This window comes from Castor canadensis, chromosome 3 (assembly GCF_047511655.1).
Source record: "Castor canadensis chromosome 3, mCasCan1.hap1v2, whole genome shotgun sequence".
In the NCBI taxonomy this organism is placed as follows: Eukaryota; Metazoa; Chordata; class Mammalia; order Rodentia; family Castoridae; genus Castor; species Castor canadensis.
The window spans coordinates 178,886,704-178,904,597 of NC_133388.1; the positions used below are offsets into that span (position 1 = coordinate 178,886,704).

General features: G+C 34.4%; 1 protein-coding gene across 6 annotated transcripts in view; it reads left to right on the forward strand.

Annotated features, from left to right (window-relative positions):
• Positions 1–17,894, forward strand: part of Col14a1 (collagen type XIV alpha 1 chain) — a 277,904-nt gene that overhangs the window by 203,667 nt on the left and 56,343 nt on the right. For all 6 annotated transcript variants that reach the window (XM_074069130.1, XM_074069129.1, XM_074069128.1 and 3 more), the window contains 7 exons: positions 971–1,009; positions 1,168–1,306; positions 2,721–2,863; positions 4,405–4,514; positions 8,458–8,616; positions 16,237–16,314; positions 17,667–17,753. In XM_074069130.1, the coding sequence (XP_073925231.1) occupies positions 971–1,009; positions 1,168–1,306; positions 2,721–2,863; positions 4,405–4,514; positions 8,458–8,616; positions 16,237–16,314; positions 17,667–17,753 (755 nt within the window). The remainder of the gene's footprint in view (positions 1–970; positions 1,010–1,167; positions 1,307–2,720; positions 2,864–4,404; positions 4,515–8,457; positions 8,617–16,236; positions 16,315–17,666; positions 17,754–17,894) is intronic.

The window sequence follows — 17,894 nt, forward strand, 5'->3', positions numbered from 1 at the left end:
TGCCCATGCACCTCCCACTGGTACCTACCCCCAGAAAAGATCTATTTTCCCCTCCTACCCTTCATTTTTTGAGCATATATTGATAGTCCAAGGGGGTTTTGCCTTGGTACTTCAGGCCTGTATGTGTCATGCTTTAGTCAAATTAAATCCCCCATTACTTACTCATTCTCTGTCATCATGCTGCCCTAATAGTCAACAACTTACAGTATAGTGCATTATATTATATTCATATATAGCATATAAGTATCTATATGTACATTTAACTTACAGGTCTAGCTTCCACATATAAGGGAAACATGCAACTTTTGACTTTCTGAACCTGGCTTACTTTGCTTAACATCAGATTCTCCAGTTCTATCCATTTACTTGATGCAGATATTATTAAGGTTTATAGTTTTGAGCACATGGAGTAAACCTTCCCTCTAGAGTTTTAAGGGTTGTTGTTTTTGTATTTTGTTTTGTTTTGTTTGGGGACAGTGTCTTGCTATGTTGCTCGGGCTGGCCTCTAAAACTCACTATGTAGTCAAGCTGACCTTGTGATCCTCCTGCCTCAGCCTCCCAAATGCTGTCGAGTTTTAGGTTGATAAAGATCTTCCCTAGTGAAACGAGAGTTTATATTTAAAAGTCAATGTGCTTAAAGAAATGTAAGAAGTAGTTTTCAAAAGTGAATGAAAACTGCTCATTAGTCCAATATGCTAGAAGTGGGGTGTCTCCCAACATGTGCTATGACAATGATTTTAAGGTACCCAGGAGATGAGAAGAGGAAGCTGTGACCCTTTGGTTTTAAAGGTGCACCTTATAGCATTTCAAGTCTTTACAAAAGCAGAGAAAACCACAGCCACATCTGATTTGTAGTCTCTCCACAACTCACTTCTGGGAAGGATATGTTAGTTTCCTATGCTCACCACAGGGAAAGATATATTTGGAATAGATGTAAGTTAGAGTTTTACATTGTTGTTTTGTCTTCCAGCCTGCCCACTGGTGCACAAAGATGGCATTGACATTGCAGGTATGCATTACTACAATTTTTACAAATAGAAATATATTAAATAGCTCTCATTGGGGAGTCAGGTTTCTAGTTTTTTTGCATTAAAATCCTTAATAGAAAAATACTTAAATTTAAAAATTCTTATTCTCTCTCTCTCTCTCTGGGTTTTTTTCCCTTAGGATTTAAAATGATGGAAATGTTTGGTTTGGTTGAAAAGGATTTTTCATCAGTGGAAGGGGTTTCTATGGAGCCCGGTACCTTCAACTTGTACCCATGTTACCAACTCCACAAAGACGCTCTGGTTTCTCAACCAACCAAGTATGTTTCTGTTGCAAGATATTAAAGTCTATCATGTGTTTGTTTTATCTCAATATTGAAAATGATGTTAATTTGAAATATATTGCCATAGTTCCCAATAGGATTTTCCATGATGTTTAAAGCAAATGATGTTTACATTTCTCTGCTTAAAAACACTAGACTCATATATAATGCTGATTGAACTTTAGCATGTAATCTTCTGAGAAAATATATTTTAAAAATTGATGCATATATGGTACTACATATACCAGGCATTATTCAGAGTCCTTATGTATGCTAACTCTCCCAAACCTCTAAACAACTCTATGAAGTAGATACAATTACTATCTCAGTTATGAAACAGAAACACAAAAGAAGCTAATGACTTGGCTATAATCACATTGTTAAGTGGCAATGTTGGGATTTGTACCCAGTAGTCAGGCACATCTTTCTTCAGCCAAAGAAATTCCAGAAGGGAGGCTGATGTTGAAAGCTTTCTTTATACGACACTCCCAGGACCAGGAGTAATATATTCTTAATTCTTGAAGGTGGATCTAGCTGGTACATCAAAAGGTCTAACATAGACAGGAATGCAATTAACTACAACATGTGGTAGAAAGTGACAAAATCATATGTTAAGTTTTACAAAAGGATTATAGATAAACATTTATTATACACAAACATCTGAGACTACTTAAGTGTTCAATGAGAAATGACTGGTTAGATAAGTTAGGAAATAGCCAAACAAGAGAAGATTGTGTGACAATTAAATATCATGCTTTAGAAAATATTTAAGAAAATGGAAAATGTTTATTAAGAGATGCTAAGAAAATACAAAATGATATAAAGTAGATTAAAACCAACATTCTTTGGAACTCAGGACCTCTTGCTTGCTAGTTAGATGCTTTATCACTTGAGCCATGCCCCCAGCCCTTTTTGCTATCTTTTGGGTAGGGTCTCATGTTTTTGTCCAGGTCAACCTAGGACTGTGATCCTCCTACCTACCCCCTCTTGCATAACTGGGATGACAGGTGAGTGACACCACATCCGGCTGTTGGTTGAGATAGGGTCTTGCTAACTTTTCCCCCAGGCTGGTCTTGAACTGTGATCCTACCAATGTCTGCTTCCAAAATAGCTGGGATTACAGATATAAGTCACTGTGCAAAGCCAACAGCTACAGCAGCAGGGAAATGTACCACACTGAAACAGTGATCTGGTTAGGATTGATGGTGATTCTTAATGCTTTCAAAAGCTTGGGGCTGGCAGAATGGCTCAAGTGGTAGAGAACCTGCCTAGTAAGCATGAGTCCCTGGGTTTAAACCCCAGTACCATCAAAGAAAAAGCTTATGTAATGGAAGTATATTTACTTTATAATCAAAAGAATATATATTTTTAGGAAAAATACATTAAAACATTGTTTTCTTTCTACTTTCAGGTATTTGCATCCAGAAGGATTGCCTTCTGATTACACAATCAGTTTTCTATTCCGGATTCTTCCTGACACTCCACAGGAGCCATTTGCTCTTTGGGAAATTTTAAACAAAAATTCTGATCCACTAGTTGGGATCATTTTAGACAGTAAGCATATTTACTTGTATACATTTGCAGATATATGTATGAATAATGTATGTGGCATGCCATCTTGTCTGTTTCATCTATACTTCAGAATAACTCACTCATTTTATGTAATGCATAAACACTGAATAATTAATTATGTAACAGTTGATTCATTCACTTATCTATTCATTCTTTCAACAAATATTTCTTGAGTTCCTACTTTGTGTCAGCATGAAGCTCTGGAATACAGTAGTGAGCAAGGTGAGAAGAGATGAACAGTTTTTACTGAGGAAATGAGACCACAGGCAGAGCAAAATTGGTGAGGGATTTTTTTAGGAAAAGTGGGACAAGAAGTACATTGTTTTGGACATGATTATGATAATGAGATGTCCATTTGATATTCCAGAGAAGATGTCAGGTTGGTAGCATTAGTATTTGGGAAGAATTCTGGGGTAGAGATACAAATTTGGAAGTTGGATGTGTTTGATATACAATTCACAATACTGGGTTAGATCATTAAGAAAATAAGCATAGAAAGAGAAGAGAATCCATTTAGAGATGGGAAAGCTCCAGTGTTTGGAGGGCAGAAAGTTGAGAAGGAACAAAAGAAGGAAGAACTCAGCATCATACTCTGGAATGCTTCACATGAGGATCATCAAGTTTTTGGTTAACATCACCAGGTTTTCTAAATCTCAAGACTGGAATGAAGCTAGGGACCAAAATTTGAAGGCTATTTCAGGGTACTGACTCAAACACTTGGACATGGAGAATTTTTTAAGTTTATTTCAAATTAGTATTTGTAAAAGGATGTTTCAATACTTAGAAAACAATCAACAACTAAATAGGATATACCATTTTGCAATGGTATTAAAACTAAGGGAAAGCTATGGACTATATAAGTATAAGTCACTGAGAACATGTACATCCTGGAGGTAAAAACAAAGATGGCTGTTAAAATTATTAAAACTAGCTTGTTCCTTTTGAAAGTAGGGTGAAAATTGAGTTTTAATGTGGGAATGCATTAGTGAGAAAAATAATATTTTTAATAATAAAATACTTCTTGTAAGGTTAGGGATTCAAGACTAGAAAGGCTTTTGTTTGTTTGCTCATAATAAATGACACATGTGGGTGGTATAAGTTGCATTTCCTGAGAAAGTTATTCTCTGCAGTGGGTTAATAAGACAAAGTGTCTGGTTTCTATTTGTTAGGATTTGATTAATTTTATTATCTCTCATTGTTTGCCTCTACTCCAAACTTTGGACAACCTTTGCCAAGAAAATGATGGGGATGAAAATATAGGCAAGAGGGTATAGGGGAAGAGTGTGTAGGTTGTTTGCCTTCCCCATGCCCCATCACCACGTGGTTAAATCAGTGAATTTAGCCAGTTGAAAGCTCTTGGCAACGTGAGGACTGTTAACCGTTTTTTCATTCATCACTTTGTTTCAGCCACAGTTTCAAAGAAATGCGTGCATTACATTCAGTCTCCAGCTTAATTTTAGAAAAAAGTTATTCATCCATTTTAATTCATTCTAAAGTATTTTCATTTTTCTCTGCTTGACTAGATGGTGGGAAAACTCTAACATATTTCAACTATGACCGCCATGGGGATTTTCAAACTGTTACTTTTGAAGGACCTGAAATTAGGAAAATTTTCCATGGAAGTTTTCACAAGGTTAGTAATGCTTCATATACATATATTCTTTATTCTCTTTTCTGTTGGGAAAAGCAACAGAAACATATTTTTAAAAATTCATAGAAATTTAAACTAGAGTAAGAATTACTACCTTCAGGCTTGTTAATAACACCCAGAGATTCTGATTAAGTAGTTGTGAGATGAGACCCTAACGTGTGTTTTCAGAAGGCATTCCAGGAGATATTGACAGAATTAGTCCAGATCCCTCCTTTAAGGAACAATGTAGTAGACAGTACTGTATTACTAAGCAGACTCTTGTTTATTTGCTACAATATGTAGAAAGGATTGTTGGTCTACCTGGCCACCAGTGCACATGAAATTACCATGTGACATTTTTACACACGTTTACTGATATTTTTATAGATGTTCAAGGACAACCAAGAATTGCCATCATAAAAGTTACCTTGAGAAAAAAATTGTGAAACTTTACTTATTCTTATTTTAATAACTTGGCTCTTGTGATCGTATTCTTTCTTAACATTCATTTCTAAGAAACATGGGTGGACATTCTTCCTTTCATCCACTGCTGTTTCCCTTGCATTTGGTGAATAAGCCCACTGATTTCTGAGCTGCTAATTAGTGTAACATCCAGACTGCAGGATGAACAGAGCACTCACTAGTGGTACTCAGAAAGCCTTGTCGCCTAAGTAGGTTCTTCCTTCCCTGTTAGAGAAGGTATGTCACACAGCAGTCTTCATCTTGGCTTGTGTCTCATTATCTACAGTGTGGTCAAATCCATCTAATTTGTGTAACTTTGCTACTTTCTGTGGATTTGAATGTCATAATTGCATGTCATAAGAATATGTCATAATGACATATGAACCATTGCATAAGAAAACTAACTGGTACTTCTTCATGTTCAATAGAACTGCACTACCAGAAATAAAGGTATGAGAGATAGTAAAGAATGTGAGATACAGTGTGTGTGTGTGTGTGTGTGTGTGTGATATACCAGTTCAAGGTTCAGAATGGTCCTATTAGCAGCTCTTTAGACTCAACCTCATTTACTTAGGACATTCCTCTTAGCATGATTCTTTTGTTTTTGGTTATGCAAGGTCCATTGTAGAGCAGTCACGAAAAACTGTAAGGGATACAAAAGCATTTGCAACTTCACAAGTGTTAAAGGCAGCATTTTATCTTACTTTGTGGTTTAGGCATGAACTTGTAATTCTCATTCCAAAGACTCCTTTATGAGTCTTAGGTGCACGTTAAGCTTTATTTACCTTACCAGTTCCCAAATACCTAGAAGTCATTAATAATTGACTGTAAATTTATAAGCCTTCAAATTTGTTAGAGTTATATGAAGAAAGACTTTCCTCCACTTTAATTGTTGATAAAACCAAAGAACCAAACAATAAAGGAAAGAAGAAGAAAAAGAAAAAAAGGAAAGAATTACATGTAGCAAACTGTTTTATAATGCATTTATTCACAGAAATGTCAATGCAAATTCAATTTAGAGAGATCAAATTTTATTTGTTCATAGATTATGTGAACAAATATCTTAATTTCTCATTTTAGTTGGCTCTACTTTTTACACTTTTGATATGAAGTGTGACTCTAAAATCTCTTTCTAAAAGTTAATTCTATAAATGAACCCTTGAGTGCAACCAAAGAAGCAAAATATTTTTGAAAATGTTTCAGTGTCTTGTTTTGTAAAGCAGAAATGTATTGTTGTTTTAAACATTTGAATAATTTCCCCACAAATTAATAGTTTTTATGGCATGGATATTATATTCCAGGGCTTATAGCAACTAGCACAAAAATTTTTGTAATTTATAATAATAAAAGTATTCCAAGACTCAAACTTTATACAGGAATCAAGTTCTGCTCTTCTAAACGACTACAATAAAGATGTGTATAGAAGCTAGGCACTTCAGCAGTGTCTGAGTAATAGTTAACTCCTTTTTTCAGGAAAAAGACTCTTTGGAACCCCACTACTGACTTGGCGTGCTAGGGCATGCCTACACTGGTAGCACTGTAGGAGGCAGAGGCAAGAGGAATGTAAGTTCCAGGTCAACCTGAGTCCCTGTTTCAGAAGATAAAACCAGACAAATTAAAAACAACCAAAATCAAAACCAACCAGCCAAACACACAAAAGCTTCACTGTTGACTTAATTTTTAATCCTAAAAACATTTTTGTTCTGACAGAAACAAATTTAATGTTTATTAAATAGCATTTGCTATAATAAATCCATATGCTTTCAAATCTTATATAACAATGAAACAAAAATAAATTGAATAAAACCAATAAAGTTTTAAAAAACTTTTATATGCTAGGTGATATTTCACTGGCATGCAACCTTTGCTCCAAGGTGAATGCAGTATTAGCTGTTATCCTTCCCGTAACCTTGACTCATATTGTCCAATATTCTTTTTCATTGAAGTACTATGATACCTTCCCTTAAGCAGTTACTTCTTTTGGCTTTCACTTGAGGTAAACTATTATAATTTACCTCTTAATTTCAGTCTTTTTTCTCACTAGCCCAACATAAACAAATAATACTCCTGAAGCAAATTCCATTATAAATCAAAATGTGTTTATAAGCACACACACTAGAATGTTATGTCAGAGCTTGGTCACAATGTGATTACCTTATTCATCTAGAATTTATTTACCCTTTACTATTGCCTAAATGTTAACATAGGATTTCTTAAATCCTAAAAAAGAATGTGTACACTTCTGAAAACATGAAACAAAAATAAATTGAATAAAACCAATAAAGTTTTAAAAAACTTTAATATGCCAGGTAATATTTCACTGGCATGCAACCTTTGCTCCAAGGTAGATTCTTGAGATTAGAGTTTGAGAAAAATGCACCATATATAAAGCAAAAGGGCTTTATTTCACTTGGACCTGGAGTCACCAGAAAGCATTCCTCTTTCCCTCTCAGATGTTAGCTATTCTTTCCTCATGCTCCATTAAGCAAGTCTTATCAAAGTGTGGTTTGTCAGCTGCTGTTGTACCTTAGATAATGTATGGAGGTCAATCAAGAAGGAATTTTTATGGATGGAACTGGAGAACATAATTCTGAGTGAGGTTAGCCTTGCCCAAGAGACCAAAAATCATGTTCTCCCTCATATGCAGACATTAGATCAAGGGCAAACACAACAAGGGGATTGGACTTTGATCATATGATAAAGTGAGAGCACACAGGGAGATACAAGGATAGATAAGACACCCAAAAAACTAGATAGCATTTGTTGCCCTCAATGCAGAGAAACTAATGCAGATACTTTAAAGCGACAGAGGCCAATAGGAGAAGGGAACCAGGAACTAGAGAAAAAGTTAGTTCGAGAAGAATTAATTTAGAAGGTAACACACATGCACAGGAAAGCAATGCAAGTCAAATGCCTGTTTAGCTATCATTATCTCAACTAGCAAAAACCCTTGGTCCTTCCTATTATTGCTTGTACTCTCTCTTCAACAAAATTAGAGATAAGGGCAAAATAGTTTCTGCCTTGTAGCGAGAGGGTAGTGGGGGAAAAGGAGGGGGCGGGGGGTAGGGGAGGGGGTGGGGGGAAGGGGGGAGAAATGACCCAAACATTGTATGCACGTATGAATAAAAGAAAAAATTTTTTAAAAAGAAGGAATTTTTAAATTTTAATAATGTACTTATTGTAATGTACAAAGGTATAACACAGCAATCCTATAATTTCACAGTTGCTTTTTTTTTTGGAGAAAAGGTAAATTTTTATAGATTTTAAATAGTGAATCTTTTCAAAATCATTTTAAGGAAAGGTGTTAAATAAAAATAGAGATGTACTTGAATGTCAAACTATCATGGAGGTGGTAAAAGTGCGTGGTGACAGAATTCCTTCTCTTCTCCTTAATACTTTTTAATGATGAATCATACAATTATACAAATTTGATTGATATATCCTCCTACATTGTACCTCCTAAAACATTTTTATTTTTACCCAGCTACATGTTGTTGTCAACAAGACTTTGGCCAAAGTGGTTGTTGACTGCAAGCAAGTGGGCGAGAAGGCAATAAATGCATCAGCTAATATCACTTCGGATGGTGTAGAAGTACTAGGGAGAATGGTTAGATCAAGAGGACCAAATGGAAATTCTGCACCAGTAAGTGGATAAACACGTGAAGCCATATTACTATTATGGAAACAAATATTTTAAAGTATATTTAGCTATTTTTAAGGAAAAATTTTGGTAAAGGAATGGATGGATGATAAATAGAGTATACTCTTTAAAACATGTACATTCTGCCATAGTATAAGACTGATCCATGAATTAGGCTAGTTTATGATCTAAATACATTTTAAGTTTTGAGTGGTATAATATTCATCACTTGGTTTATGGCATAAGTGGTTTATTATTGGAAATCAAAACTGTAGATGAACCTCATTTATATAGGAAACACACATCAATACATAATTTCTCAATATTATACCTAAGAAAATGACATATGTCTCTAGTTTGAGTAAGTTTTAAACATTTTAAAACTAGGTTTTTGCTATTGCCAATGTGAAGTTTACCCTTTAATCATTAACAGTTATTTATGTAAGAAATCATTCTAAGATAATAAATTTTTCAACATACAGAATGGAATTTAAGTCTGGGAGACTTCCAATTGGCAAAGAAATCCTGCTTTCTTCACTCATTACCCACAAAAAAAGAATAGTGTGTGCAGGTTTTTGTTTTAACACCATACATTCACAGCTAATTAGCAGCGTTCTCTAACTTGAGTCATTCCTTAATTAGGAAGGCATTTCATTCTTATAACAAGTCCACCTATTCTAATCTACAGCTCTCTTCTATGTGGGAATAATGAAGATATTTTTGAATCATTATTATTGTCTTGCATTTTCATTGTCTTTAGAATTAGTGAGTTACATTTCGTCAGTCTTTGGAATTAGCTGTAGAAAACTATAGTGATGCCCAAAATCTTTTTGAAGAAAGCCTTTTACAAAGGAAATTTTATACCATGTCATATAAATAAGATTAAAACAGACATACTCTATTTGAATGAGGGAGGGGACATGAGGTGAAGTGCCCCCACCCTCCAATGGTCCCTTTAAGTAGCACAGTTTTAATTATAGTCTATTCATTTTACATACTACAAACAATCCCAGAGTGGTAAAGTGATTTTCTTTGAGACGGTATGCTATTTTGTGGCATTTCTCTTTTAGAAACTCCTGCTCCCAATGTGAATGCAGAATTAGCTGCTATAACTCTCATAACTTTGATTCATAGGGCCTAATACTCTTTTTCATTAAACTACCATGATACCTTCCACTGGTGCTTTCAGATCTTCAAAGGTAGCTGTGTGCTAATTAGTTTTGAAGTATCTTAAAATGCCTTTAGTTTCTACTTTGCTTCAGAGAACTATGGATTAGATGGTTAGAAAAAGACCATGAAAGCTATGGAAGACTTTTTAAAATTTTCAGTTATGATGTGGGTTCTTTAAAAATGTTTACATGACATTAAGGAGTTTTCTTCACTTACTGTATGGGATTCTCATGCTGTCTAAGAAACATATAATCTGCTTAATGGAAAATGCTTTCAGGAATTTATAAGAATGTAGAATTAGCAAACTAAGGATATCTTGTATGGATATTTGGATGGATGCTTGGAAGGATGAATAGGTAGACTCTAAGAAAGAGATACAACTTCAGGTGTATGAGATTCTAGGCCCAAATAATTTAATATTATTATTTAGATTTTCTTGATTTCAAAAGTATTGCCTATAGTCTCTGACACTTAGTAGAAATTCAGCAATGAGTAGTTATTGCTGGAGGAAGTCAATGCCTTCTCCATCCTCCATCCCATATTTTCTAGGCTACTAGCTCATATTTTAAATCCAGTTATACAAGTAATATATAATAAAGAATATATACAGATATTTGTGTGTATATATATATATATAATTTTGCTCACCTCTCTAGCCACAATATAAATTACCTAAAAAAAGGTGTAATCTTTCTTTGAAATCACTTCCTTTTACCCTATATCATAGTATGTAATAAATTCTTGTAGATAGAATATGTTCTCAAGAAACATTTGATAGAAATAAATACCATACTCTCTCCTAATTATAATTTGTATTTTATAATTGCAATAATTTTATTTCAAATTACACTGTACATAATAATTATACTTTGAATACATGGCCAATGAAATAACAAAGAATTGGTTTCTGAAAGTAAACTTGCTTATAGGTTTACTCATGATAAATTTTTACTTGGGGTCATAAAACAGACAGAGTATCCTTTGTGGTGACTTATAGCCAATAGTAGACAAAGGGGAATTTGTAGAAGTTGATAATTAAAGCATTCTTATAAGTCTAATCAGAAAAAAGTCAAAGCTTTTGTTAGAATTGAGAAATATATAGAGGATTACTAAGTAGATTTTCAGTCTGCCCACTTGTTGAAGAATTTGATTATTTTGAAATGGAAGAGGTTAGGTTAGATCTCAAGAATGCTATCAGAAACTCAGATTTTTTTTTGAGGTCTTTCTTAATTGTTTCAGTATAAAGTAAGAGAAGCCCTGGTCTTCATTTAGAAATTGATTAACCTTGACAGACATCAGTATTCCAATAACCAGCAAAAAGAATGTGTAATGTACAAAGTTCAGATTATTTCAGGAGAAATTATTGTATGAGACAATAGTGTCTTGTAGGTCAATATTCCCGGCCAAATTCAGCAATGATTCTATAAATGCCAGATGGTAGGAAACTCTAAAGATTCCATCTTTAAAGACTAATATATTCTTTTTCAACCACAGTTGAGTGAAGGATAGATTAATGGATTTAGGGATACAGTACTACTGTATAGAAATTACTCACATTCTTAACAAAAACAACTTGTGCTCAGCAATGTGAATTTTGTAAGCAGCAGTATTTCCTAGTGGGACTAAACTAATAAGCAGGCTTAACTTAGCCATCAAACACATATGGAAAGAAATTTAACTGTACTTCTTTCCAATCTTTTTCCTCCTAAGAAGTTTTGGTTACTTTTTCTGATACCTAATGAGATAATTCTAGAAATTTTCTGAGCTTCTGGAATGGGATCATGTTTCTTCAATCTTTCTTCTACCTTTACAAATCTAACTTGTAGGTAGCTATCCAGTTGGCATTTATTTAGCCTTTTGCTATTCAGATAAAACAGAAATATAAACTATGCCATGGATTCATCTATAATTATATTCAATGAGTTAGTTTTTATGTAGGATTCAATAGTAGTCTTGTCAATGTCCCTTCAAAAGCTAAATGTTAAATTAAAAAACAATGTTAGTGTGTTTTCACATGAATTATCTCTTTAAACCTGAAAATGATAATGGTGGCTAATATTTATTATATGCTACTAGGCAGTGGGTATTTTTCTAAGAACATCAATTTAGTCATCCAATAAACTTAGAAAGAGATACATTGTCCCCACTCTATACATACAAAAAGTGATGCTTAAAGAAGCTAGGAAAGGAATCCCAATCAGAAAGAGAGGTAAGTGAGATGAGACCGTATCTGACTTCCATAAGATCACCTGCCCTCCTTTCTAGTGGTTTTTCCCACTGATTCTATAGAACTTAAGGCAGAGGAGGAGGGTCTGTGACTCTCATTGACAGCTTCCAAGAGTCCCCATTCTTTGAATTACAACCTCGAAAGTAAATGTAGTCAAAACTTACCCACAAAGTGTGTCTATATTAAGTATTTTAATTTCTACTGACAAGTAGAACAAGTGCTAACTTTCATTTCCCAATTTAATTAGAACCTTCATGGTTTTCCTAGAATTCAATAAATTAGTTAAGAACAAGCAAAAACATTCAGTTCAATCATTGGCAACTGGTAAATGCTCAGCACTTAATGGTTTTATGATGGACTGAATTAAGTTAGACACCAAATGAAAAGCAGAACATGGCTTAGGTTCACAATACTCTTTCTGTAGTATTCTCATGCACTGAAAGCGTTCTGTTGTATAAATTCAGGTTCAGTTTCACTTCAGTTGTAAACTTAGTTATGCTGTTATGCTAGAGAAAAAAAAAAGGATAAAATCTGGAATTGAAAAATCCACTGAAAGTAGAACCAAGAATACATTTTAATTCCCATTCACAGACTCAACTGCTGAGAAATATTTTAATCTTATTTTCATGCTAACATTTCACCCCAAATGATGCCTTTTGTGCTACGCCCGGACAAAATGTCCAACAATGGAAAATGAGCATTTGTAATTGGATAAGTATTCCCTTGAAGAGATTACAAAAAGTGAAAGAAGGGGCTTGTGTCTCCTTCCTTCTCTCTCTCTTGCATCTTTTTAAAAGGTTAGTTAGTTACAAAAGGCAAAAAGGGGCTACCTCTTGTATTAGTTGCCTGAAATAGGGTTTATTTTGAGACACATTGTCTTGTGTTTTCAGGCCCTCAGATATGACATGTTTTGACATATCATTTCTGTACTCTCTCCTATGTAATTTGTACAAATATGTGTGCCATTGCTTTTGGAATAAAAGCCAGAGGGTTTTTTTTTTAATTAGTTTTGTTTTTTGTTTTTAAATCAGCCTCCAGAAATGTGCCTTGGGAAAGACATCCCTAAATACAAGTTGAGGAATCTAGACTATTACAAATGCAAAACAATCATGAATAAATTTGTTGTACTCAAAGAAAAAGCTGCTGATTTCATCTAACTTGCAAAATTTAGACAGCCCACAGAGTAGCATTCCTCAAATGATGGTATGGGTTTCAGTCAGCACTTAGTAGGCATTTAACCCGTTGAAGAACTAAATTGAGCTCATTAGAATCCCTGCAACTCCACAGAGCAGGAATCTAGCTGAAGATTTGTATGTAGACATTATGCCGTTATGGGAGACTCGGTGGTGAATGTTTATTTAAACATATTTCAAGAAAGCTTGATGCATACTGGAGCCAGTGAGAGGCCTTTGCTTTAAGTAAGTCTTTCCATTCACCAAAGTGTTTTTACACTGAGGGCTCTATTCAGAAATGGAAAATTTCTTAATGGATGAATGATTTGCAGATTTAACTACTAAATGCTGTCATAAAGGGGTCCCATTTAATAAATGTCCCCAGATGAAATGGCATTGTAAGGTTAGGCTGGCTATCTTCGTATGAAACATTGAACCAAAGATGCATTTGTTGCATGGCTTAAACTACACAATTGTTGTATTGTTCAAATCCCAGCAAGAACTGAGCTTTCAATATGTGGTCCAATTATTTAAGTTTTTCATCCCAGGTCCTAATTTATAGAAAGGACATTACAATTGTCATACCTCATTGTGATGGCCTGAGCAGTAAGTAATATATGCACAGGGCTTAGAATAAGTGTGGTACATACTAGATTTTCAACAATTTTTGATTGCTATTTTTATTTGCTAATATTTTTCTTACTGAAAACATTAAACAGACATTATGGTAGAATGAAACAACTATTTTATTTCTGCCCTCAATACTGTTATTTAGAACTATGTTCCAGGCATTGTCCTAAATATTTTTCCATACTAACTTAACAACAAATATATGAGTGTCTTCTACAGGTTGAGTATCCCTTACTTGGAACCAGAAGTGTTTTGAATTTTGGATTTTGGAATATTTGAATATACATGATGATATATATAATATATATAATCTCATCCTGGGAATAAGATTCATTCCCTTCATGTATATCTTATATACTTGTCCAGAAAGTAATTTTATGCAATATCTTTAGTGTACCCACATTTTTAATGTAACTGACCCTATGAGGTTAGATAGAGAGTTTCCTACTTGTAGCATCATAGTGACACTCAAAAAGTTTCAGACTTTGGGATTTGGGGTGCTCAACTTGTGCCGTTACACTTCTTTTACAGGTCAGAAATCTGAGAGTCCAAGACAGAAAATAATTTGCTCACAATAACTTAACCTGTCAGTAGCAGAGTCAGGGACTTTACTCTCCTACCCAGCAGTTAGCTCCATAGGATCCTAATCCCTGTGCTCGTTGAAATATTTGATGCAATTCTTATTTATAAAATTCAGCTATAGTATACTTTTAAGAATGTTTTAATTTTAAAAACTTACTCTTTATTGGTCACAATTTTGTTGTATGGGTGCCTATAATGGCTCATGTAAAACAGTTACCCTTGGGGCTGTAAGTTAAACCACCTAGAAAAAAAAGGAGTGAGCCCTGCAGAAATTTCAGCAAACAGCATGGTAGATGTGTATAAAATCAACAACAACAAACAAAATAAGATGCATTGACCCATGGATCTGTTTTCAAAACCCAATGGTGATTTTATTGATTGGTTAGAATAAACATTTGCAATAAGGCACATAGTTACTCTTGGAAAGAGTAACAGAAAGTCTGAATGCATTTTTTTTATAGTCAGGACTAACTTTTTTTTTTTTATACATGTGTACATAATATTTCTACCATATTCACCCTCCTACACTCTTTGCTTATATCCTCTCCCCTGCCACTTGTACCAACCCCCAGACAGGACTTGTTTTGCCTTTCTATTCTCCATTTTTGTTTTTGTTTTTTTTTTTTAATTCGTTTAAAATAGCTAGCTATGCAGGGTGTTACATTGTGGCATTTCCATGTATATATGTGTAATAACCCAAATTGGTCCACCCTCTTCTATTTTTCTCCTATCTTAGTCCCCTCTAGGGACTAGCTGTTTGTGATGGTGCATGCAGTTTTAGTAACCTGTCTAATAGTAAGTACTATCCATTGGGCATTCCCATTTTCATCTAGAGGCTCTTGGCAAAGAATGAGTCACACTTTTTGGGTAAAAATAAGGCACCAGGTTTCCAGCCCTTGCTGAAAACATTGCTTGCTGAAGGAAGGTTACAGATTAAGATGCAAAGATTTTCATCCTTCTCCCAGGACTATAATTGATAACACTGTGTATATTTGAAAATAAGGCAGAAAGAAGTGCATTAGAACTGGTTGAGTCATTACGTTAGTGTCAACCCTTTATTTTATAGTGATGCTTCTGTATACTTCAACATGTGCATTGAGTTAACACTTGTATAAATGAATGGAGTAAGGCTGCCTAAATATTTGCAACATGATCAATGGCTTACATAAAAACACACTTAGTTTACGTTCCCACTATGTCAAATGTGCATCTGTCGTTGCACTTAGCATGGTGTACATGGTATTTCATGTGCCAGCTTCTCACTCCCTGTAAGTGCTTCTTGGGCAAGACTGATTTAAAAAAAAATGTGTCCTAAAAGTCAATATAATATCACTTACATCACACACCAAGGGAAAATTGCTGAATGTATGCATAAGGAATGAAGTAAGAAGTAATTCAACAAGCCTTCCTGACTGCTTATTAGATGCCACAGATTAGCTTAGTGACACAAAGATGAACATTTTCCTGTTCCTTGAAGGTCTAAGGAGGAAATAATGTACACACTGCACTGTATGGTGGGAAGGGAGCTCTGGCATAGGGAGCTCTGTGTGATTAAGGAAGGCGTTCACAGGGGAGCTAAATTTACTCTTCAGGTAGAGATAAGGATGTGGGTTGGGATGATGGAAGGAGAAATTATAGACAAAACAGTAGAGTACTGTGTGTTTGAGTAAAAAATTAATTTGATATTGTTGTATAGTTTTTAATTTACCTACTGAAATGTTTTGTTATAAATGTATTGGTTTTTACATGATATTTTACCTGGTGTAACATGAAATCATTATAAATATGAACACGATTCATTGATATTTCTCTTACTGAGTGACAATTTTTTTTGAATCATAGTTCCAGTTACAGATGTTTGATATTGTATGTTCTACATCATGGGCCAACAAAGACAAATGCTGTGAACTTCCAGGCCTGGTAAGAATTCTCTCATCTATTGACATTTTTCAAAATTAAATTAAATTTTTTCTGAAAACAAGATGCTGTTTCTCAATATTTATAACTAATTCATTGTGATAATAATTAACATTAGGAAGGAATGAAAAAGGAGACAGAAAAAAAAAAGACATCAAAAATACCAGTGCATCAATCACACATGGCGTGAACTGCACATCTCAGGAGGTCCCATTGACACATAGTCCAGATGCTCCCAAACTCCCTAGCTCATGAAGCCCTTAGTGTTTTAATGCTTTTCATGACATCTCTACATCAAAGTAAATAACTAGCAGTCACATTTCTAAAATAATTAGGTCCAGATATCGTACTAAGTATTTGTTTCCCTACAACTCAGTAGCCATGTAAAAAATAACCAGGTCAGGAGGTTTGAACTGAAATGTTTGATCACTGGCTACCATTTATAGAGAACAGTATATAGGGAAGATACAGGTCATTTGTTCAATATTTTTTGGTTTCTACTGTGAATATTTCAGAGATTTAATTATTTTCATCTTGATAATGTGACTATCATCTGTGCTCTATTCTCCTCTAACCTTACTTTCTTCCAAAGTCTTAAATAATGAAGTTATTTTCCTTTCTGTCCAGAGGAACTGATAAGACTATGAAGTTCTGTAGTTTCTTATCTCAGTGTTGAGTTCATGTTGGCGGATGCTCCAAATAGGATATTTTCAAATTGTTTAAAAGCTGTTACCAGGTGCTCAGTCTTTCTTCTCATTCCAGTAACTCATTCAGATACATTTTCCCTAATGTCATCAATCTACCTTCTAACATCACATGACAACAAAAGTCTCCACGAGAGACCCCTATTCCAAACTTTAGATTAATGCCATTTTTCTTATTTTCTGCCACAGAATCTAAGTAGCTGATGAAATTCGTTTTATTTTGTTTTGGTACAAATGCAGTTGTTTTGACTGAGCATTCCAAGTTTTCTTTTACTCTTTAAGACAAAGAAATGCTGTACCATAAAGAAAGTTTTCTGGCTCTTTAATTCATAGAATTGTACTACTACAAACAAATTAAATAGTAACCATGGATTTTTGTATCCTCTTCTGACTTTCTTTCTTTGCTTTGATTTTTTCCTAATCCTGTTTTAACGAATGGAGAGTTGTGATTTTGAGTGTTTTACTAGGTGCCTCTGCAGTTTTCTTACGGAAAACATTGCATGGTCAGGAGTGAATATTCACTGACTTTCTAGTCTAATGCTCACTTAAAATTTTAAGAAAATACCCCAAATCAAAGTGTTATCTTTGATTCAATAAAGTCATTTATATAGACTGCCTTGTTAATAATTGTGCTGATTGTCTTCCTCTCAGAGGGACGATGAGTCCTGCCCAGATCTTCCACATTCTTGTGCCTGTTCTGCAACCAATGAAGTAGCTTTGGGACCAGCTGGCCCACCAGTGAGTTTTGCTTGTTATTTAAATGTTCTTTAATAACTAGCTATCATTGTGTGTCTGACATGTGATGACTATGGTACTAAATGGCTATTATCCACTGGATCCCATGAGTAAACTGAGGCACAGTAAGTTGGCTAAAGAACA